General features: G+C 37.5%; 1 protein-coding gene across 2 annotated transcripts in view; it reads left to right on the top strand.

Annotated features, from left to right (window-relative positions):
* The window catches only part of SHANK2 (SH3 and multiple ankyrin repeat domains 2), a 351,046-nt gene that overhangs the window by 306,433 nt on the left and 20,103 nt on the right, over positions 1-24,510 (top strand). Inside the window, exons 20-23 of one of the 2 annotated variants that reach the window (XM_072038992.1) lie at positions 1,302-1,382; positions 4,540-4,560; positions 21,862-21,992; positions 23,314-23,425. In XM_072038992.1, coding sequence (XP_071895093.1) covers positions 1,302-1,382; positions 4,540-4,560; positions 21,862-21,992; positions 23,314-23,425 — 345 coding nt within the window. The remainder of the gene's footprint in view (positions 1-1,301; positions 1,383-4,539; positions 4,561-21,861; positions 21,993-23,313; positions 23,426-24,510) is intronic. The other variant, XM_072038993.1, reaches the window with a different exon arrangement.

Raw genomic sequence — 24,510 nt, 5'->3', positions numbered from 1 at the left:
TTCTTTGCCATCTTTCCAGAGTTTTCTATTGGTCACATGTCATTTGCCAAAATGCCAAAAACATTCACCTTTCCATCTTGCCCCTTTTTGATGCAAGTTAGTAGCCTTTCTTCTCACCTGAAAAGTGCCATTTTAAGTTGGGAATTGTATGGAGGGATTTGCTTACCATCAGTCTCCTTCATGGTGGTGGCAGCATTAGCCTCAATTAAGAATCCAGTATTTTATGCAGTTTGCCTCAAAAATTTGCTGTCACTTCTCTTGTTGGGCAAGAGCAGAGCCGAGATTGGAGTTTATATTTGCAATACTTGAGCAGTAGATACCACATGCGTGACATTAAACCTGAGCTATATTTTTTAGTTTTATTGGCACACTCTTGTTCGAGCCTCTCTGAAAAGATGAAAGAGTTTAACAGGGGAAAGATGAAACTGACGTAGTGGATATAGCTGATACAGAAAGGCAGCTATACTTCCCTCCATTACTCTTTCTTTCTGCTTTGCCACCTTTTGTCAGAATGGTGTAGCATCATGTATGTTATTGACCAAAACACATCAGAATCCTTAATTTTTCCTGGTCCCAGCACCATTTCTACTTGCTGGAAACCTCCTGCTTTTCTGCCAACATTACTATAATCTTTTCTGATGTTAGTCTCCTTTCTGACCTCTGGAGTGGATTATTGTAATATATTCTCTGGTTTGGATACATTTGAAGATATCATAAAACATCTGTTAACAGGATACTAAAATAGATGCTTGTTCTGTGCTAACCAATTGACTTGATATTTTAAGATCTACTTTGTCTTACTTATTCTGAGAATCACCTGTTTTCTCTAGTCTCACTGTGACTATAGAGATAAATTTGAATCTTCTTTCTTGTATTTCTCAGATTTAACAGTTTCTTCAAAGATGAAATTAATCTGGCAGAGGTTGGCTGGTCTCCAGGAGATTTTTAGCTATGTACATTTCTTAGAAGGAGGGGCACAACTGCTGTGAGGCACTTTCTCTAACAAGCCTTTTTCCTGCTGAAAAATAGAAGGGCAGAGTTATTTAGCTTTAACTGTTTCTATGTATCCTGTTATATAAAAGCTTGCTGATGTGTCAAACAACCTACGCTAAAAGTAGAAACAGTACAGAAATTCAGTACCTGAAAAGCGTCTCAGGGTTTTTCCTCTGCATGTACGTATTTAATATTACCTTATTTAATGTGGCATATTCTTTTAAATAAATCTGAAATTATGTATGTGAATATAGTGGTTAAGAGATGTATATTTACTTATACTGTATATCCTTCTCTTTAATGCAAAGCCCCACCACCGCCTAAGCGAGCTCCAACCACTGCACTGACCTTGCGGTCTAAGTCAATGACCTCAGAGCTTGAAGAGCTTGGTAAGAAAGTGTTTTTTGACAAGCATGCTGGGATAATAGAAATTTAAATATATATATATGTTGTGTTCAATTGATTTAAAAGAACTGCACTGTGTACAGTATATAGAGCAGAAAGGGTTTTAAGAATGCTGCATCTTTGGAGATTTAAATATGCATGATTTGCATGAATAATTTTTTAAAAACTTGTGCCTTTACTGCTATGCAAGAGAATGTTGATACATTTTTATGCATCATCAAAGTTTGGCACATTTACTAAAAAGTAATGCCGTATCATATTTTGTTAGCTTTGCTTTCTAAATTTTCAGTTCATCTAATATTGTTTTATTTTAAATTTCTGTGGCCTCTCATTAGTGGATAAAGGTAAGCTGCCAGAAGCTGTTGTTAAAAAAGCTGACAGTGTTAAAGCAGCTTCAACTTCAACCTGTTTTCATTAGCCTCTGATCTGAAAAACTGTATATAATGATGTCACTTTGACTTTTGTGCATGATATGAGATTAATTCTCCTCACTATTGGTAATAAAAGTATTGAGCATTCAGTCTTTTATTTGCTTTGCTAATTCTAAGAAATGTGATTGTAGATTCCTTTACTGAACATCCACATTCTAAATATGCATAATTCTTTGGGATTTTTTTTTTTTATTTTATGAAAGTGAGGAAAGTAACAGGGTTTTTTTTTCTTTTTTCTTTTTTTTTTTCCTCCCTGATTTTTATCTGTTAGGTCATTAAAAAGTATAATTTCTGCACCTAGACTAAAAAATATGTTATGAATGGACTGTATATACAAAGAGAAAAGTCCAAGGTATATAAATATATGGTTATTTCACCAGAATAGTGTGTTTAGCAAATGATGTTTGGTGTAAAAACTAACCACGTCCCTCATTGAAGAATAATACAATAGTGCTAATTTTTCCACTGCTGTGGAAATAATTGATTTAAATACTTATGTTTTGTAATCATTTTTATTTTTGGCATAGACTCATATGAAGGCCAACCTGAGGGAATCAAAGCATTGTGGATAAATGGCTACAATTTTTTGATATAAGTCAATTTTTTCTGGGGCAGATGGACCCCATCTATCCTTTAGCGAGTCAGAAGACACATAGTTTCAGTGGGAGCTCTGACCAACAAAGCAGTGCAGGAATGGTTTCTGTCTTCTCTGCGGCATAACAACCAAATGAAGACAAAATTAAACATCCTGATTACTTATCCCTAACTGAGCTCAGAAAATTCAGTTAGCCCATCACAAGAACTCTAGGAGCCTGACCAAAGTTTTCAGCACATTGTGAATGCTCCATAATTTTTCTTACAGAATTAAAATGTGAAATATTATTTCTGCACACTTTTTTATTTTGGGATGTTTTGATTTGGAGTTTGCATGGAGTGCTAGCAAGCTGTAAAACATTGCTGGTTTGTCAACAAACTTTCCCAAGGAGGCAGGAATACTTAGGTTCCATTTTTCCCCTTCATTATTCCCTTCTGCAAATCACTTTCAAAATGAGGATATTCTGAGAATATATCTTGTATTTCTCTTACTTTTCAGTCTTACATAGTATGTACTGTTCTTAAAGCAGAGAGAAGCAGCACTCTTTTGTAGGGGAAAGTCACTTATTAACAGTAAAGTCACCTCTGCAATGAAGAGCATTGCAATTTATCTTACTCATCCCCTAATTCAGCAAATAGTACTTGTTCTGCTGTTTGGTCTCATTGGCTAGCAGAAACCACTGCAACTTTTGTGGCTAGCAGCCATAGGACACACTTGAATCTTGAAGCAAGTTTCCCACCCATATCTTTATCCAGATGGGGCAAATATTACGGTGGCAAGACTTTACTATTCTGAAGAATAGTCCTAAAACATGCTCCAGAAGTGTACGTCCCCTAACAAATTGTAGTAATACTGGAGCATGGCAGATATTTATCATCTTCCTAATGGCTATAAATACCAGTTCCACATGATACTGTGAACATTTGCCATCTTAGCAAACTATGACTACTGTTATAAATAACATCTGTGATCTACCTATTTTAATATTTGTCCTGTAAAAGGACTACCAGTAGAAGGAACAAGAATTCTTAAATTGCACAACAACTGAACAAGTTTCCAAAGAGATAATGTTCTCACTATCATCAGTTAAAAGTTGTCTTCTGACGTAAAACGCAATTGTATGTGTGTATATATATATAATTTATATATCTTTATATGTATATGTGTATATATTGGACATCTGTATAAACTATGAGAACACCCACATTTTTATGTCCATTAAACTATTTAAAGAATAAACATTTGTTTTATAAAATATATGTACAAAATAAATAGGAAGTATGTATAGAACACTGTGGATGTTCTCATCAATATATGTGTAATCTTTTTTCTGAACTTAAGAAGCTCATGGTCTCAATAATGTCTCGTGGCAATGAATTCCACAGGCTAATTATGTGCTGTGTACAGATGTATTTCCTTTTTATTGGTTTTAAATGTGATGCCTTTAATTTTATTGAATGTCCCTTGTTATGTAGTATAAGAAAATGTTAAATAGAAATTCCCAATTTGTTTTCCCGTAGAGTATATATTTTTGTCAGTTTTCCTAGCTAAGCTAAACAACATGATTTTGTATTTATTTATTTTTTAATTTATACACCTTGCAGTCTTTGCAGTCACTTTCTTTGCCTGGCTCTGAACTCTACTTACGGCTTTATTAACTGATTTTTAGCTGCCCTATTCTCCATAATACTGAGCAGACCATCTCAGTTGTTCTCTTTCAAATGAATTATTCCAAAATATGGTAGATAACATCTGCTAGCAATTCCTTTCCACTTCAATCTGCAAAGATATTAAAATGCTCTATTATAATAATTTCATTAAGTTGTCCCAGTTACTGCTTTTTAAAAAGAATGTAGAGAAACATCATACATGTATCCCTACTATATGCAGGGGAGCAATTTCTTACAGTTCATGTATAAACCCTGATAAACTGGGCTTTTGCCAAGCTGTTTATCTACAGTGGTTTGATAGGTTCATGCATAGTACAGGTTAGCAGGGAGAGACTGACTTCTTAGATGGAAGAAAAATGTTTGTGCTCAAAATAACAGACGAGGATTTAGCATATAAAATTACCTTCAGAATTGATTCACAGTTCATTCCCTTTCTATTTCCAAGCTTCAGTACGGAAGAAGAAGGGTAAGGGGAAGCATTTTGTCTCTTGTTTAACCTGTTTCTCACCTTTCCATAGTGAAGGATAATAACATAATGTAAATGTTGGCATATGGTCCAGTTTATTTTATGGTGTCAAATGTACATTAGTTATTGTATATGTTTTTTAGTTATTTAGTTAATAAATTGCAAACACACTAAGAACTTAAGCAGAAGACTACATCTGAAAATACTCCCCACATTTCTTCCTTTTGTCTCATCTTGCCTTTCTTTCCTTCTTTGTATCCAACTCTTTTCCAAACCCTTCCATATCATCTCACAGTTACTGTGCTAACTGGCAGCCACAGAGAATATGTGGCCAGTAACACATCCTCAGTGTAGTCCTACGTTAGTGGTTTCACTTGTCCTTTTAATGGCCAAAAGTTACTCACGTACCCACACTGTCTCTGTCTCAGGAAATAGGGATCTTGCACACAACATTTGATTTTTTGACCTGGAGAAATGCTGCTCTGCACAATTTTAAGTTTTTGATATGACATCTTCCACACTGTCCCGTATGCATGGAGTGCCCTCCCTGAACTGATTCATAAGGCCACTACCTTCTCCCTGAAATCTCTCCTTAAAACCCACTTCCCCTATGATCCTTATTAAGCTATCATCTAAGTAATGGCTAGGGAGAGGGACAGGTAGAGGTAGCAATGCTAATTTAATAGTTTTTATAAGCGTAACTGTATATATATATATGTATACAAAGTTTGTTTGTGTTTAGCTGTATTTTTCCATACTCCTGTATGTCATTTTACTTTTTTAGATTGTAAGCTCTCCTGAGCAGGGACTGTGTCATTTACACGTTTTCATGGCGTCTAGCCCAAGGAAGAGCCTCAAACTTCTCTCGGCCCCTGGGTGATAGCTGGTAAAACAGTCTGTGTCCTGCTCTTTGACAAAGTTCAGTGTCCCTGAAAGAAAAGCTAGGCTGTAGGCAGTGTCTTCTCTCAGTAGTGGAGCTTTTGCTTTTTATCATTAAACAGGAAAAAATCAGGTTATTTTCCTCTTTTTTTTTTTTTCCTGTTCTTTCCTGACCTCCTTTTCAGTCGTTAACACGGGTTCCAGCTAGTAGTATTTTCCATTCTCAATTCAAAGAATATAATAAATAAACCCCATTGCTACTGGTATTTTTCTAAAACATATGTTTGGCAGCATATCAAAAATTTTTACATTGTTATTGTAGAGCTTTCTGTCAAGCAAAAATACAGTTTTCTGGGTTATAGGTGAGGGAGGCATTAAGATGGAACTGATGGCTTTTGTGGTTCTGTTTGACCGCTTTTGGTTGTCTTTGGATGGTGGTTCTGGTTCATTGGGAGGCTGGAAGAAGGGAAGTGCATAGATGGTGTTTTTATATTCAGGGTAGACGATATTTGGTCTAAAGTGATAGTTAATAAAATCGTTAGGTCACAACAAGTTCATAGTATGTCACAGGTGGTATTACCATGTTACTGCAGTTTCATAGCACAAATTACTAAAAGGTAAACTGTACTTAGTCTGTGCCACTGACTTTCTACTTTCAGCAACTGCCTAACTTGGAAAAATAACATCCAACTTCAAACTGTGTGTTTGAAGGAGATGTGATTCTAACAGTAAAACTATTTTCTGGATTTTATGGGATGTCAAGGACATCCCATAAATCATGTATTTCCTTTCTTACTTGTAGGTTTTCAACAACGGATAAACTAACAGTTGTAGCAGCAAGTTTTTTGGAGGCAGTACTTACAATATGTTTCTAGGTAATATGTAGTTAGCCTATTAAAACCAAAGTGTTCATGCAGCAAATTAAAATGAAGATTTGAAAATACTCTAAAAATAAAATATTAAAAGAAAAAATATTAAACTCCTGATGCATTTGTTCCAATTATAATTTTCATCGTCACTAAAAAAAAAATAGATATTAGAGTTTCAAAATGAATATTTTAAAATAATAAATTTAACAATTCATAAAAATTTTACATGTCTCATGAAAAGCTTGCTTTTGGAGGGTTTTACTTTCAGTTTTTATTTTTATGTGCTTTTTGATAACTTCTTGTGAATGGAGAATTTTAAAGTGATATGATACTTAATGAATACATTCATAAACTAAGATCTGTAAATATCTAAATGCATGATTCAAAAGTTTCATGCTGATGATAAGCTTTTTAATGCCAGAAGTGAGTTTGATTTAGTAAGTAATTTGTGCTTGTCAATGGAAGGTAAAGTAGACAGTTTAAATTAAAAGCTAATATAAATATCCTTGGGAGATATCTCGAAAATTTAAGAGAAAGTAGAAAAATAAGAATAGAGTAGGCTAAATTTTCATAGTGAAATAGAATGATAAGATAATTCTTCCGTATCAAAAATACTGCTTTGACAGTGTCACAAGAGTGTCAGTTGTGATCTCTGGGGGTTTGGTGGGATTTTTTTATATATATTTGATATGTAATCTAAGTAAAATAATCCCTCTGTATGTGTTGATGCTGATCTTTGGGTTTTGTTGTGGCCTAAAGTACCCTATACAGACGTAGGATTTTCTCCTTTAAACAGTTTAGATGCTAGTGCTGTCTCTCTGATACAGAATAACTGTGATATCATCAACATAGGGTATTATTACCTGGCACCAGGTCTTAGCGACATTTGAATGGAAAAAATATCAGTTGTTGGCATTCAAAAGAAATATTATTAGCTCTGTCTGCAATAAGCGTTCACACTTCATCTCATACCTGTTGTCCATTGTTTCAAAGGTGGCACATTCTAATGGCATCTGAAACAATGAAATTGCAGAGCAAATATATATAAATGAATGCCAAACAGTGGATTAGCTTAATGTGTTATGTTGTGTTTGAAGAAACCACTCACAAAAGACGTCTGGGTTCAAAGTCATTTTTTTTATTTCAATATGATGGAGTTGATGATGGAGATTTGTCTGCAGGAAACAATGGAAATGCCATCAAAGCAACTCTTACAGCACTGACAGCATCAACTTCTTTGATAGTTTCCAGTATCTACAGTGCTTCTATGTAGGAAGAAGGTTTTCTGATCTTCACCAGACACTGTATTTTAGAAGATGAGATCAAAAGGCATCAGGCTTAATGAAGAATTCTTGAAGATTGTCCTCGTAAGTAATTGATTTGCATTACCTATTTGAAATTCTAATAAGATAGCAATGATAAGATAAAGGTTGTCATACAATTGTCATTTTCAAAAGCATGAGGCAGTGACTCTGAGTGGAATTTGTGATGTACATATGTGACAAAATATGGCTCCATCTTCATGCTGGTGGAGCAAGGCTACAGGTTTTATGACTTGTGGTTTATCTCATGTGGAGTCCTCAACAATGTAAGAAGGTATAGGATTTGGAACATACCTACAACATACCTGCTTTTAAAACACTTCATAAGAGAAAAGTATTGAAATTCAGCATGTTTCAAGGAGAAAAATGCTAAGCCTAGATTTTCCACAGGGAAAAAAAAAAATAAATATAATGTGCTGATTTTTAGCAACTTTTGGCATAGAAACTTAACAGGTAACTATCAGGACTGAATACTTCTTCAAAACAAGGTTTATACTGCTTAATGTGGGAACTTTAACTGACATTTTGAAAACACTGGGAATCCCTGAGCAGAGAGGTCAATTGAGTCACTGTGTGGGTGTTCTCCTCATTTACACTAGTATTGTTTTGATTTTGTTAGATTATTCTCTAGTGTTTTTAGTGCCCTTTCATAATACTTGTTTTCTTTGCTACAGGACAGTAATTGAAAAGGTTTTCAAAACCTTTCTGCATCAACCAACAAGACAATGGTATAAAAGAAGTTGGAAAAAGAATTGTAAGTGTTAAAGAAAATGTGGGTTTTGTAGCATTTGGAGCCAGATGAATGAAACATGTTGGCATATGTGAGTGTCACTTGTTATATTCAGATATTATTAACTGAATATCTAACAACATACTCATAATCATGGGTGCTTGAGGAACAGTTAAAAATGCATGTATTTCCCAATATCGTACAGTTAGGGCAATGGAAAACTTTTCAAAACTTTTAATGTATTCTCTCTCTTTTTCAGGAGCCAGGGAGATGAAGGACTTATCTCCCTCATCTCAAAACTCCCTTTGCTGCTATTTCTCTCTCTTTTTTTTTTTTTTCTTCAAATGTTCATATGTCCTTGTTAACTAATTCCTAATATAATTGAAAATAAATGTTTTTAGATACTTCATCATAGTTTGCTTGTTTTTTCCCCTTGGTGTGGAAGTGAAGTGTGGAAGTAAGTGTAAAAACAGAGAAGGCTGCAAGTGACTTAGGTCCTCCACCTTTCTTTTTGGTTTCTTTCAGTTGCTTGTCTTTGTTTTGTAACAAGGCCAAATTTTCAAATGCTGTCTCTTAAACAGAACATCAAATTGCCACTTAAATTCCACCTGGCTTGCAGGGTAGGAGTGGGTATTGACTATATTCTCTGCTTTGTTTTTGTTCTTAAACAGAAACCAGTGTTAGACAATGACCATTCCTCTTTCAAGGTAGGCTGAATTGTAAGGCTGCAGGATTGCAGGTGCATTTTAAATCCCTATATACTAACTTCATTAATTGAACATACTGTTAAAGAGCTGGTACTTGAAAATTGTATCTATAGAAATAATTTGGACAAATATCAATTTTCTGCCTTCCTTAAAATTACTTTTGGTTGTGTGATTATAATATGTTAATGTGACTTGTATGTACTAATGTGGAGATGTTTTCAAGCCTAGAAACCCAAATAAGACTTTCTTTAGAGAAAGTTTTGGTAGTTCCTTAATGTGAATACATACAAATCATTTTGTATAAAACATTTAATGGTATTTGTGGATATTCAATGTTAAATGATTAATTTTACTCATTAAGCAATTTTTATGTTTTACTGATTTATTTTACATAATTTTCCAATTTTTGAATTTTTGTGTACGTTGTAGAGTTTACAGTATCCCAGACAATATACACGTATTTTTACTCAGTTTTCATGAAAGGAAGGTGTTTTGAATGGTTTATGGTTTTGACTGTATTGCAAAGCACTTCTGTTATTTCCTCATGGTAACAGTTAAAGTAATATTCTCTGCCTGTTGTCTGCAATATGGTAAATATTTTGGCACTGTGACTTAAGCATAGTCCTGCAAATTGCTCATTTGCAGTGGGACTGGAACAAGTTAATTTCCAGATTAAAATGTGTTCATGGTAGCAGATTTATGAGTATTAGCCTAATTTTCTAAATGAAAACTCAAATAATTCAATTTTTGTGTGTTTTTAACTATAACATTTGTATGACATGGACTCAATTTGCTGTTTCTTTCCTGTAAATATGATCATAAACAAACTTGAGTTTAAATCTAAACCTTTAATATTCTTCCACTGAAACAATTATTTAGCTATGGTTAGCCTTTAAATTCTGAACAGTGTATTGAAGACCTAGCTATACCTTATCTAGTTTTGGTCTTTGATGATTTTTCACATTTGAATATGCTAAAAAACACATTAGTTTTCAGCTGGCATAGCTAATACAACAGAGATTCCTTTTTAACCATCTGCAAATAAGTCATCTGTTTTTCCCGAGGCACTAGAGATTTATTCATCGAATACAATTGCTTCTATGACAAGCATCATTATCATATGAACTTCTATAGCCTGATCAAGCTTGCTTTTGAAATCAGTAGGTTCTTATCATTCTGCCACTTCTCTCCCCCCGCCCGACATACACCACCCTTTAGTATTGGAAATCTCCAGAATTTTGTTTATCTGCTTTTTTGAAAGCATTGGCTGGATTCCCATATGTACTGTTTGCCCAAATTATTCTTTATACAGTTGCCCACAACACACAGACGTTCAGCCTGAAGTATTTATCCAGTTCCTTCCCAACCATTCTTTCACGAAATAAGCAGGGCAAGGTCTTTTGCTTCTGTAGGGGAAGTGACAAAACAAAATCTAAAAGGAATGCAATGGGAATAAGAGTACCTAATTGTTTTAGATCGTTTTGTTGTTGTTGTTTTGTACATAGAAATGTATGATTATATGCATATTAACTTCCAGTCTTTATGCTAAAAATGAGCTATCTATAGTTTAATATAAGGAAATTTTAAAAATCAACACATAAGATAAAAGCAACACCACAACCATATTTTTATGTAGTTTAAATGCATCTTTATGCATTTTTAATATGCACACATAAGACTACCCCTTCAGTTTTAGTACTGCTTATGTAAATTAAATTATATTTACAGATTATTGACAAAGAAACACAAATTGTATTGATTAATGAAAGAATTAAACTATACATGCAACCTCATATTTAGGGAAGATGATGGAACAAAATATGTGCATATGCAGTACCTGTAATTAAGGGCTAAATTTCTAGACCGGTTGACACCAAGGAAGAATGAATGTCCTGTGTTTCCATCACTTTTCAAAAGGAAAAATACATGTGCCAAATATTTGACTGTGGTTGACTGCAGATGCTAGAAAAGGTGGGTGATACTACAGCATATAGGTGCAATTGGCATTGTATGAAGTTTTGCATAACTGATTGCGCCTGGTACAGTTTCTGTCTGTATCTATCTTAGGTATTTACAAGGCATCTGTCACCTTGGTACCTAAGCAGTTTGAAAAATGCACCCACCCCAGGAGGCATGATGCAGATACAGGCAGAGGCCCAGGTCCAGAGCAGCAGAGGCAGGTCCCAGGAAGCTCCCCAACTGTGGTACCGCTGTTGTTGAGCTCCTGGCCCACTTGTTGTGGCCAAGGAACATCTCCACCTACCTGTCAGCAGGAAGACGGTACCCCACCCCTCACGTCCAGCTCTTCTGGTGGGGAATCTGAAAAGGAAATATAATGGAAAAGGCAACGGTCCAGTAGCAGAGGTGAAACAGAAATGGTGGGATTTCAAAAGGAGGGATTCTTAAAGAACAGCACATCTCAGGGGAGGGATCAACTGCCAGTCCAAGTGGCAGGTAAGGCACAACACAGGCATAAGTCTCAAATGTTCTTCACTGAACAAAAGTTAAAGAAATACCTCTGATGTCTCTAAAGTTTGTCTATATCCAAAACCCTGCTCTGTTCTTGGCCTCTGTCTTGGTCTTCTATCCCTACAGCTGAATCAACTGTTCAGTTCTCTGTGTATCTCAACCAGATGATTGTTACAATCCTAACTATGTCTAATAACAAACTTGAAGGACTGTTAATAGGAAAGCATGGTCACGAATGTTATGGCACAAGGCAACAGCATGGTAGAGCGATGCTCCAAAATGAAAGACGTATTCATGAACACAGAATCTTCATAATCCTGGTTTCTGGTCACAATGTTCAGAACAGGATTGGGCAAACCACAGGTCACCCCTGCAGGCACAAAAGACCAAGTGGTTCTCCTGTGGCTACCAGGAGTAGTTGCACCACTGATATGCCACATCAGACCAAGTCCTATATCAGCCCAGTGCAAACGCCCATACAAGCAGCCAGCTACAGCCTTCACTGCAGAAACAGAGAACTTGTCTGACAACAGGAAAGAAAGAAAAATAGTTAGGACTTTGCTGATTCACTAGTCACGATTACATGAACCACTTTAATAACAGATCTCACTTTTTGTTTTAACATAACAGGATCAGTGAGGTAAAACATTCTACAGAAACCTGAGAGTCCCAGGTGACTTTTGGAAATATCTGCATAGTATTCACAGTGATCAAGCACTGAAGCTAAAGTGCAGTGGGTCACTGACTGCCAGATATTCATATTTCCTTCAGCCCATATGCATGCTCCTTTCTGATTCCCTTACTCGGTCATTTAAGGACCAAATCGGGAGTCATGCCCTTTCAGAGCAAGGGACATAAGTTTAGGAACATGAAGCAGGTCACAACTCTGAAGATTGTCAGTTTGTTGGCTGGTATCACTAGCTATAAATATAAAGATATATATAAAAAGACACAACCAATGTGTTTTGCCTGTAAGTTGTATATATCACTGTGAGCAAGATGCTGCATGTAGGAATGATGCATAAGGTCAAAACAACTAGAAAAATCAGAGAATCTGACCTCATCCCTTTGCTTCACACCTAAAGAAGCTAGCTGTGCTTCTTTGTACCCACTGTATTTTAAGCTTAGTTTCAAATGAGAGAGATTTTTTTTAAAAGCCAATTAACAACCAAGTAAGGTCAACCATGTTGATGTAGAGATTGGTCCGTAGCCAATTTTGGCTTGGCAGTCTTAACACTCTCTCGTTATTTATTTATTCATTTATTTAAGAAGTCACCTTTTTCTAAGGAAATGAGGTAAAGGCAGTTTGTTTAGGTAACTGTTTCAGCCAGCCTTAATCTTGCTGTTCAAAGCAGCAAGCCTCTTCAGTGGATCAGGGCAGTTTCCAGCCAAACCAAGTTTACCGGTGCATTACTGTATGTAGCTGGCACGCCTTTTCCACAGCACCAACCCAGCAGCTGGTGCCATCATCTTAAGATCCAGTCTGAATCTAGGGCAACCTTTGGTCATCAAGGAATGGATTTATTGGGTAGAGACTGACACATTCATCACTGTGGTGTCAGCCATTCACCTTGAGGCAGATTTCCCGTGATTGTTCAGCAGTGAACAAAAGTTTGTGTGAGACCATGTCACACACCCTTGGTTTCCCCCATGCCCCACATCAATGCTTGATAAAGCTTCCAGAAACTGAAGTGACTAGAATTGTTGAACACTTTGTTATGAATAATAACCGTTAATGAATATTCCTCCTTTTCATTGCTAGTCAAGTTAACAAACCTATCCTAAAACCTGTGATTGTATTCATTATTCATAAGTATTCGCCAATAGTTTCCACAATTAACTTTCTGCCCATGGGTTTTCACAGACTGTTTGCTTGGATTCTTTGTCATTTGTGTTATTGGTCACTTATGCCAGATGCTTTTCTTTTAGCTCTAAAAGGCTGAAAGTATTGGTTAGGAGGATGGCAAATGGTACATTCTCACAGAAAATTAGGGACTTTGCAAAAATGTTATCATGCTTTTTCAGAGAAACTTTTCTTCACAAGCCTCTGGCAAATGTGTAAATTTGCACAAATAACAAAGTTGTTATGATCCCCCTGAATCTTAACAATCTAAACTCAGTGGAATTATTTACAGAAATACTCATAAATTAATGTGGGCTTTGGAGTTCTTTATTTTGTTTTGTTTCAGTTTTTGACTTTTAACTTAGTTTGGTTCTATTACTTAACAATTGCTAGGTGGGTTCTGTTTAGAGCATGTCAGGAAAATGGAGTTTTCAGATATGGAGAATTTTCTGATGAGATGTCAAAAGAAATTCAAACATATTTGTATGACCAGTGGCTCTACCAGAATGAGTATATATAATCCCTTATCTTTCTCCGATTTCATAGATTTTAACTGAAATGCGTGTTTGCTATGTGTGGTAAAAATAGGTCCCCTGTTTTGTTTTTCTTTTTTTATTTTTTTCATGTGTACTCAAATAAGAAAATGTTGAGAAATAATTTCATGGTCCTACACTATAGTTGTTAAGAGAGATTTGTTAATGAGGGATTGCAGCTATGGCTGTATTAGTAAGGCAATGGGGGAAAAGCATTGCAAAGGAAGAAACAGGTATTGCAGTTAGGTTGATATAGTCCCTTTCAAATCTCCATGGAGTAGGAGAGCCAATGATTGCATGACAGTTTGTCCCTAAAAATCCATTTTCATAAGGAGCTCATGCCTTTTTGCAAATACAATTTCATCCTCACTTTCCATAAAACATGCAACTGGACAGTCCAACTAGACAGAGACATAATGTGAATACTTTGAATGTGAATACTTTGAAGTAGTGAATAAGTTAAATGCATAAATAATATCCATGACTTTAGCATTTAAAAAATTATATTAAGCTGCACAGAATCCCTTTCAGAGCAATATAATATTGGAGACACTTGGGTGTAGAAATAATGAGTGCCACATTAGAATTAGGATAGACAGGGATGGTTATATATAAGGAAGGATCCTTGGGTCTATCAGAAAGAGCTTTCATTTAAAACTAAGTAAAATCAAAAAAAAAAAAAAAATCATAAACAGAAGCAGAAGTAGCATTTTAGCCTGACCTCAGCAATACCTTCCAGATGTAAGTTCACAGCTTCAAGCTGAGGTCCAAAGAGCAGCATATAAACTATTCCAAAGTGCAGAAATTAACCCTTAGAAAATAACATTTTTCAAGACTGGGATGTCAGAGATTAGTAGACCAGACACTGACTCGGCATTCAGACCACTGCAGCATGACCAGCACAGCCAGCCAGCCATCTAGCAACAGCCAGCCTCTGCTGTTCAGGTTCTTACCAACAACAGTGCTTCTCTCGCATATCCCTTGCCTGAGCGTGAGGAATACAGGCTCTTTGGGCTACCACATTGCAACATTTTAGCCAGACCACCCCAGATTAATTTCTGATGACCAAATTGTCCCTCCAAAACATTTTTTTTTTTTATTTAAGCATGGAAAGGGTGAGAGTTTTGGCCACTGGCTCATGTAATCAAGAATGGCACTGGGCAGGTCATGCTCTACTCTGAGCTGATGATCGCTGTGGGTGCAAAAACCTTAGGCATCTCTAGTCTTTCGGAGTGCATTTTATGTACGGGAGGATTTAGACTAAGCACATACATTATATCCTCCTCATTAACATCCGTAACAATGCCTCTTTGCACACCAAGCTGCCACAGGGAAGCACTTGCACCCTGATTTCCATCATATGCCCTCAGGCAAGGGAAAAGGTAGCCAGGGGCGGGCAAAACTTATTTTCAGAAGACAATGAGATCCTGGCGAGCAATGCCCTCATATAACTTTACCTAGTCTTTGGAGAAAAGAGCGAGAAAATCTGGCAAATGTTGGGGAGGGCATTGCTCACAGGATAAATGCTGTGGACAGCCGCCGTCACTCTGCAGCAGTGATTTGGGAGAGAGCGCACTAGGGGTGGGGGTGACGTGAGACGTCGGACAAAAGCGAAGATAGCCAGCAGTGCTTCAGAACAACAAAGGGCTGCCCTCAGCCAGTGAGGAGCACATCTGGCACCACAGGAAGCTCAATTGGACACTTGGCCCTGAGCTCATCCCAGGGATTTCTGACTGACACCACTACAGTGCATAGGTGAGCTTTTTGATAGGTTCACTGACATTTCCTGTCACAGTCACAATGAGGTGAATTGGTAGCTCCTGCCTTGGGATGCAGCATGGCTGTGTGTGTTGCGGGTACAGGACAGTGTGCATTTATATAAAAAGTGGTTAATAATATCAACTGCCACTTGCCCAATGCAGTCACTAAACTTTAGTCCGCCCTTCCGTTTGCCCAAACACATACACTCTGGCTTCCCAACTGGCTTCTTTCTATGTGTTGTCCAATGCATGTAGATACCTCCATCTGCCTGGCCTCAGATACAGTGGTTGTTGCTCCTCTATTTGATTGCCAGATGTCACTGGGGAACAAGATGGGGAGGTTCCTGGATCCTCGGGGCAAGCTGGCCGTCACCGAGGGAGCTCGCCGTCCACGCCGGCTGAAGAACAGGAATCTTCGGTGCCTGCCTCTGACGAAGACTCACCGGCCAGGACCACAGAGAGCTGGCAGTGGCCGTTGTCCTCGTCTGAAACGCACAGCAACGTTGGGGAGGATTTTGAGGGATTTCAAACACCAGCGCGGACTCCGGAGTGTACCATGGACATACAGTCTCCCGGGGATCAGTCACTCAGTAGGACTCCTCAGTTTGAAAGTGACTCTCCTGAGGAGGAGGGCAATGATGAAATGAATGAAGAGCACCGCGGTGTTGAGCCTGTCCCTAGGGATCGGGGTTGGAGAGGGCAGCCCCAGCTAACAGAGGGAGAGAAGCTGTTGATGGAAACCAACAGTAGGATTGTGCAGCTGCTGGAAAATATCAAGAGGGAGCATGCACAGTCCATGGGTCTCATGTCACAGTCCATGGGCCGCATGGAGCTGCAGCTGGGCATTGTGGCTACCTCCACAAGAGCCATCCATAACTACCTGTCAGAGATTTTAGCTTTCCTCAAGCAGCCAAGGACACAGGTCCTTGAAACACGCATCTCCCAAAGAGCCACCCCCCATGTCGAGTTAACCTGTGCCTCGACATGGACTGGTGAGGATGCAGTGGCAGCCTCCACTGTGTGCTTACCAGGGGCCGAAGGGACGAGCGACTCTCGAGAACCACCGCAGGCCACACTGCCTTGTCGCAGTGGCCGGCTGCAGAGAGCCATAACCGAGAGGGCCTCATTGCCCATGCCTACACGCCAGGCAAAAGGGGGAGGGAAGAAAAAATAACCACACCATAGGATTTTTAGGGTTTTTTTTAATGTGCCTGTCCTTTTAATTCTTAGCCATAAGGCCATCAGTGGCAGAATTCAACCATTTCCTACATTGGCTAACATTGTATTCTGGCTGACTAGATTAGTCTAACATTTTGTAGTTTATATTTGCACTGTTAACAATGTGTGCTGCTGGTATTTTAAGAACATTTGCCTCTGTTCTTTCACTTTAACTTCATACAAGCATTTTTTTACTCTGTGCCAGGCATTCATTGCTTTTCTTACAAATACAAGTCATTTCTTGAGGCAGCTGTTTTTTGAGTTTTCTTTCTCCATTATCCCATCCCCTCTGAGCAAGCATTCTGGACTTGGTGGTAAGTATACAGGTCTTGGCAATACTCGCCTCCAAAACTGTGTTCGATCAGTCTTTGCCTGGTGTTTCTGGCATGCCAGCCTGAGGTGTTGGGGTTAGCCTGTACCGGATCATGATCATTCTTATCCTCTGTGGGTCTGACAAGCTCACTTTCTAAGACCCTCGGTGGAGCTAATCCACATGTCTTGGCTATGTTGTATAATAAGTAATGTTGCCAGGATCATACCTCATATTTATCTTTTGGGGCCTGTATAGTAATGTGCCACCAGATCTATCTAGGCACCTGACTCTCGTTTTCAAAGTTCCTTTTATGATGGATCTGGTGGTTGGATGGGCAGCATTATAATTTTTCCTCTGAGAGAGTCTGGGGATCTGAAACAGGAGTCACTAAGAAATGTGTTCTATGGGGATAAGAGCTATCTCCTGCACCAAATCTACTAGGAGGAGACTGTCCCCTGTAATTATTACAGATATTAATTATTTAAGAAAATGAAAAGAAAAAAATAAATAAAAGAGCAACTTACCTAGCAGCCAGACCTCTTGAGAATGTAAAAGTCATGACATGCTGTTGGGTACTGTGCTACTATGTCTGTGATTAAGAGCTTTTCATCAGAGATGACCTACATGTTGATAAAATGCAAACTACTTTCTGTGCCTTTAGGCCATCTAATTTCCTGAGGGCTGGCACCCTGAGCAGAACACGGGTGCGATTGGTAACCCACAGGGCAGATGGAAATGCACTTTGCAATAAATTATTTTATATCTGTTGGTGCTGCCTCTCTCGGGGGAATTTAATATAGTGGCACTCAAATTGCTATATGCATGCAGAGGCATCAGACTGGCTTATCCATGTGGTATCCCTGACAGTTCTCTGGAAGGATGCTGTTACCAGGAGCCCCTTGAGCGTGGTAACTAATTATCACAGGTGTAGCATGGCTCCTGTGTTTGACTCTCCACATACCGTTGTAACTTTTTGTAAAGGTTCAGAAGAGTTTATATGCAAAGCAGCGATGAATTCCTCCTCTGGCAAATACTAGAGAATAATTGTAGGCCTAAAAATCCTCTTCTATGATTACAACTGAGCTGCACTCTCTGTCCAGTCAGCCATAGCCTCTTCTTTTCCGTCTTTCTCTGAGACTGTAGTTGATCAAAATAAAGCAGATACAACATTTTGTTACTCTACCAGTCAGCCACAAATTGCTCCCTTGTAAGCGTGTGTGCGTGCGTGCTTGTGGCTGTACTTTGCTAAATGAATGGTTTAATGATGAAATGCAGCTGGCATGGCCAACCTCCAGTATAGGCTCTTTGCAGTACAGGTTTTCTTCCCTTCCACCTACATCCAGCTGCGTTCCTTCTAAGACTACCGTTGGGGGCGTGCTTCTTCAGCCACACTGTCGACACAGATCAAGTGCAAATTTTTGCACCCCTTCCATGGCTTTTTTATCTCTCTTTTGTTAAAACTGTTTGTAAAAGTATCCTCAGAGAATTTCCAACACAAGCTTGTAAGATTCCCCTCTCACTGGTACAAGAAACGCATGCTGCAGGTTATTTAAGATCACATGGAGGTTGGGAGAGAAGTCCATTAGTAAGCCTGATAAATTACTCCAATATGAACAGCTTTTTGAACATGTGTTTCTGGTGCATACGTGGTTTGCACACTGGTAATGTGGATATGAACAGCCTAGCTAAAGGCAGAGGCAAGTGGAAGTTTGTCCCAATATGCTTACGTCTTATTTCTTTGGGATGAGTTTGAATAAAGCTAAATACAAATCAGCCAGTTAATTTTCTTGGCCTAATTAGAGCATGTCTGATAATACAGTGAGAATGTTTTTATTTTACATAGTACTTTCACTTCAAAAGTGTGGTGCAGTTGTGCGGTCAGTTGCTAAGATTTTGACATATTCTGCAGGACCCGCCATGTAGCTGCTGCCATTTAGAATAAACCACATTCCACAGGCTGGCTGCTTCTGTAGCTTCAAACTTGTTGTAGTAGTTTTAAAATTATGCCCTCCAATCTACCTTTGCATTCTCATCAAAAACAGCAGAGCAAAAGAAGAAGCTGCACAGATGTAGCAGTGCTGCTGCTGGAAATACTGTGCGAGGAACCCCTAAAGAGTTCTTTGCAAGGTAGCTTAAGCTGTCACCTGCTCTCCTCTCCCATTTCTCAGTGCTTTAGCTAGATTTGGAAAGACACAAAGCACCACTTGAATGGGAGCAGCTATAGGGCTGAGGAACTGTCCACAGACAAGAAACCTGCAATAAACTCACACACAATAAAGTTCTTCCAGATGGAAATAGTAGATGGCATTAAGAACTGGTACCAACTGATATTTTGTTCAGATCCAAAATTAGGATCTGACTTCTAGTATTGTCTAGCAAAATCAGTGCAGTTGGAGGGTATGTATGTTTCATCCCCAAACAAATATTTTCATGCTTTTCAAGTGTCTGTCATAGCCTCATCACTCTTTCCCTGTAGCTTTTTGTTGTCTGAATGGGTATATGGTTACATGTGTCTGTTAAAAATAAAGGGGATCAGTTCTTACTGGTATATTTATATTTCTGATTTACAGATTTTGAGTACCTAATGCTTCAGTTTCCCAAAAATTTTTCTATCTCAAAGACCAGTTGGCCTTCTGGGATGTTGGAAAGGGTGGGAGAGACTTAATATGAAATCTCTACATCCTTGAATCTGTTGGTGATTGATCCCCCGAGTACAATTCTAGAGTCTAGCCATATTTTTGCTGTATAGGTCAAATGTTCATGGTTATACCATTGCTTTCTGATGCCTTTTGCTGAGCAGAAGTGCAGATATTTTAATTTCAGAAGTTCACAGTTTGTATTACAAAGTCTTATGAAATGTGACTTGAAGTTTGTTTTATTTTTGAATACATGTGATGATCTTAAGATTTTTTTTTTCCTTTTCTCCTTTCACTGGATGATTTAAAACACACAACAATAAAGCAGACCAATGAAAAAAATGAATTCTAACTTCAATTGAAAAGAAACAGAAATACTACTCTTGTGAGAAAGATTTCAGCAGTGTTCAGCTTACTGATTCTGCTCAACCTTTCCTTTCCTGCCTGCTCCCTGACCCTCTGTGACACTAAAATATCCATTTCTAGGACAACCTTCTTCTAACCAGAAGGCTAAAAGTTCTTCCCTTTCTTCTTCTCCCATTTAAAATATCATCCTTGCATCTGCCAGATCTACTATTTAGAGGGATCAAAAGCTCTTTTCCTCCTGCCTTATTCCCATCCATATCCAGGGCCCTGAGTATGCTGCTCTCCAATGAGAGGTAAAGCTTAAATCCCTAAATCTGATACTTTGCATAGTAACACCATCTGTAGACCACCAAGATCCTGTTTTTTAAGTCTGTAGTAACCTAATGAAGTAGCTGCTTTTCTGCTTAAGCAAATAATCAAACATTTGGGAGAAGGATCTAAGGGCTAAAAAGTAACATTGCTCCAACTCACGTTGTGGAAGCATAGGAGCCGGGCTGAGGTATTTCACTCACATAAATACCACAGGCTATATAACTAATCCATACTTCAGTGAAACTTCAAAGGAAAAGACACTAAATTAACATGATTATCAAGTACAGAATAGTCAATGTGTTACAGTCTATACTTTCTTAGGGAAGCAAATGGAATGAAAAGGGTAGTAAGAAAACCTGTTGGTATGATATAAGTTTGGATTCTAGTACAGGTTCAAAAATAAAACTATTTTGTTCACTAGTCATAGGCTAGTGATTAAATTTCTCCATGCCTTAGTTTTGTAATAATAGAAGTGGCAGTAAAAGAGCTGGGAGGCCATAATTAGTTGATTGTATGGTACTTTGAGGTCCTCAGTCTAAGGGAGTAACATGTATTAAATACTGATGAATCTTGTTTGTGACCAAAGTTGGAAATGGGATTAAAACAAACACTCTAAACTTCAGAAGATTTTGATTAAAGTTTTCCCCATATATTATTGTCATGCCATATGGTAGATCAGGATCCCAAAGCCAAGTGTTGAAGTTCTCATTCTGATTTGGACTTTGCCTGCTTGGTCTGTTTCTGACCACAACTAAACAAATTCCAAGACTGTTCAGTTAAGAAAAAAAAAAAAGATATAAAAGTTTAATTTTAAAGAATGATGTCATTGCTTACAATGCTAATCTAATAATCCAAAAGTGTGAATAGATCAGGATGTGATTAATTGAAGAGAATAGGCATAAAAGAGCACTTCTGGAGTACTTGTTATTGTCCAAAATATCACTGAAATTCTAATGACTAAGTACAGTCTGCTTATCTCTATATGAAACAGTGCTGTACAGATTCATTATTTCTAAAGGTCTTCTTTCCATTTCTATATAGATATTCTCCCTTCACATTTTGAAGGTTTGAAGAAGAGGATTGTTTTTCGAGTCACACTAAGTAAACATTAAATGCATGCAGGCTTAAAACTAAAGCATGCATGTTATGTAGCAGCAATAAAAAGTGCTCGGCTTGCACGACTTATGATGCTCAAGCATTGCCTTGTTAAAATGCCAAAAAAAAAAAAAAAACTTTTCTTTGCATTTTTTTGAAAAGTAAATCTCTTCCTTTGACCTTGCAATACTTAAATTTTCAGTTTCTGGACAAATTATATTTATTTTACTGAATACTTTTATATTACAGATAAGGTGGATGAAATAGTACCAGTTTCCAAGCCATCAAGAATTGCAGACAATGCAACTGTGGACTCAAGAGTGGCAACTATTAAACAGCGGCCTTCTAGTAGATGTTTTCCCTCAGCTACAGATATGAATGTGAGTGGTAGCTATGAAGTACTGCTTTCACTTCTGAAACTGATTGGAAGGGGTACTTTGCCTGTGTGCAAAATTCAACACACAACAGAAATGAATTTAAAACAATGCTTTATATAATCATGCTGTCTTTGTTATCTTGTAACCTTGGTCTAGCCTGTGTTTTTGGTAATAGTTTGTTTAACAGAAGAGCCTGTGTACCCCTAAAACCTTTTAGCATTAATTTCTTATATTTATTCTGAGACTGTCACTTCAACAGCATTGCTACCATTATTCAAACAGATGTGACCTTGCTCTGCCTGTAATCTGAGCTGGTAAAATACCAGTAAATTCTAACTGAAGATGTTGGTACAACACTAAGGCCAAGCTAAAATCTTTGCTGAAAATCAAAGTTTCAGTGCCAGAATTAGTGCAGCCACATAATTTCAACTAATGTGAAAGTTTCTACTAGCACAGGTTTTTATTATTTCTAATGGCATCTGTAATATCTTAACTAAATAATGCATGATGATTTGTAAGGGAAGAATTGACGTTCATGCCACAGCATGTATTAAAAATTTAAACTCCAGAACTCTGAAATTGGATTCCTCACTTGCAGAATTTGCTCTTACAGAACTTTACATGTGGGGAAAAAATAAAAATAAATAATGCATTTTAGATGCATTTTTCCATAGCCTCTCAAGCCTTTCATACATCTCAAAAGTAGCCCCAGTCCTGATACACTTTGCTGTTCTCCATAGCTTGGGAAAGAAGGAAATAGGGACTGTTTCTGGGCAGAAAATGGTTTTGTAATGGACTACAAGAAAAGAACAGTTGAGTGCATTGGGATCAGGGTACGTTTCTCAGTTCCTAGCCGAGAAGCTGACTTGCAGCATAACCCTGCACAAGACACCTTGAGTCTGTGCAAGACTCCAAGAGTAGGTCTCCTTCTCAGAAGTGAAGAGAGCATACAGCTTGGCATAAAGCCACTGTTAACACTCATACGGTGTGTGCAAGGCTTTTGGAAATGAATGAAACAAAATGTAATCGCTCAGGCTTTTTTTTTCTTACAGCACACAGAATGTGCTGGAAACTTAACATATTGCCTTGTAAATAATTTCACCTACGTCCACTTACAGCTGTTGTTATTTTTTTAATGTATAAAAAATCCCGGCCTTCCTTTTTCTCTTTACCTCCTTCCCAGAAGAATATCAAATTTGTTATTCTCCATAAAAATTCTAAGAGGGGTAGTGGATTAGTTGATATTACAAAACAGTTATTTACCTGTGAGAAAAAGACTTGCATGCTTTAATGCTCTTGGGCTTTTTTGTTTGCTTTTTTGTAGTCCATGTATGAGAGACAGGGTATTGCTGTGATGACACCCACTGTACCGGGGAGTCCTCAAGGTCCTTTTCTGGGTATACCTCGGGGTACAATGAGAAGACAAAAATCTATAGGTAAAATGTTTCTCATGCATAGTTTACTTGTGCATTAATAACCTACTTTTAGCAACTTTATCTCTTTCTTAAAGCATATTTCTGCAATGTCTTTACCTCAGTGAAGGATTGCTTATTTTTTATACAAAGTTAATGGCAAAAGAAAGTCTTGTTTAAGTTGCTATAATTTCCACATTCTGCCTTAATGGCAGTAGACAAGTGTTGTGGAATGATTTGATTCATTTCTTTAGAATGTTTCCTCTAACAAAAAATGTTATTGAGAAGGGAAAAAATAAAGAGGAAAAAAGAAAAAGAGCAGTACAAGCCTATTACAATGCATTACCTATGGCAAAATGTTATTCATTTTTATTTTGCTATTGAAGCAGAAGCATTGTAATGCTGTGTAGTTTATAAAGAAATCCCTATTGATCAAAAGGAATAAAAATCACCTCCTTTTCATTCCAAATGATGTCAATAAATGGTTGTACAAAAGAGAAAAAAAAAATAGAGCAGACCAAACGTGAGCTTGTTCTGTTCTTTATAATAATATTAGAAGTGATACTTCTCAATTTAGGAACCCATTAGGATGATATAAAATTGGCCGTCTAAATTATCCCAATATTACCAAGTTTATTTATGTTAAAAGCTGTATCTGTAATAATATAATATCATTCTTTGAAATAAAGCATTATGATTTCTTTCCCCAACAGAATCTTCTCGGTTCCTTTGCTAAGCTTCAGTGCATCTTAAAAATTCATTAGGTTTCTAAGTTGCATAATTTTGTGCATTTAGAAAGTGCTAGGGACAGACATAAGGTACTCTTCTGCACCAAATGTCTTCCCTGTTCAATAATCTTCAAAGAAAATGTGCTTCTCTACAGCTACCTTGATGATACATAAGCCCCAAACATTTGCCTACATATCAATGATCATTTTAATTAAAATTCTGTAGCATTCTTTTGAATTCTGGCATCTAGGTTTCAGCAAATTCAGCAAGCAAAAATGCTGATGTTTGGAATGAGGCAAAAGACCCTTTTCATAATTGCACATATGCCTCATGTGAAATGCACCTTAGCATTTTAGGTTGGATACAGAAATAATGCAATA

Source organism: Anas platyrhynchos, chromosome 5 (genome assembly GCF_047663525.1).
Source record: "Anas platyrhynchos isolate ZD024472 breed Pekin duck chromosome 5, IASCAAS_PekinDuck_T2T, whole genome shotgun sequence".
Lineage (NCBI taxonomy): Eukaryota > Metazoa > Chordata > Aves > Anseriformes > Anatidae > Anas > Anas platyrhynchos.
The sequence above is the reverse complement of the archived record's forward strand: the minus strand, read 5'-3'. Positions and strand labels throughout refer to the sequence as shown.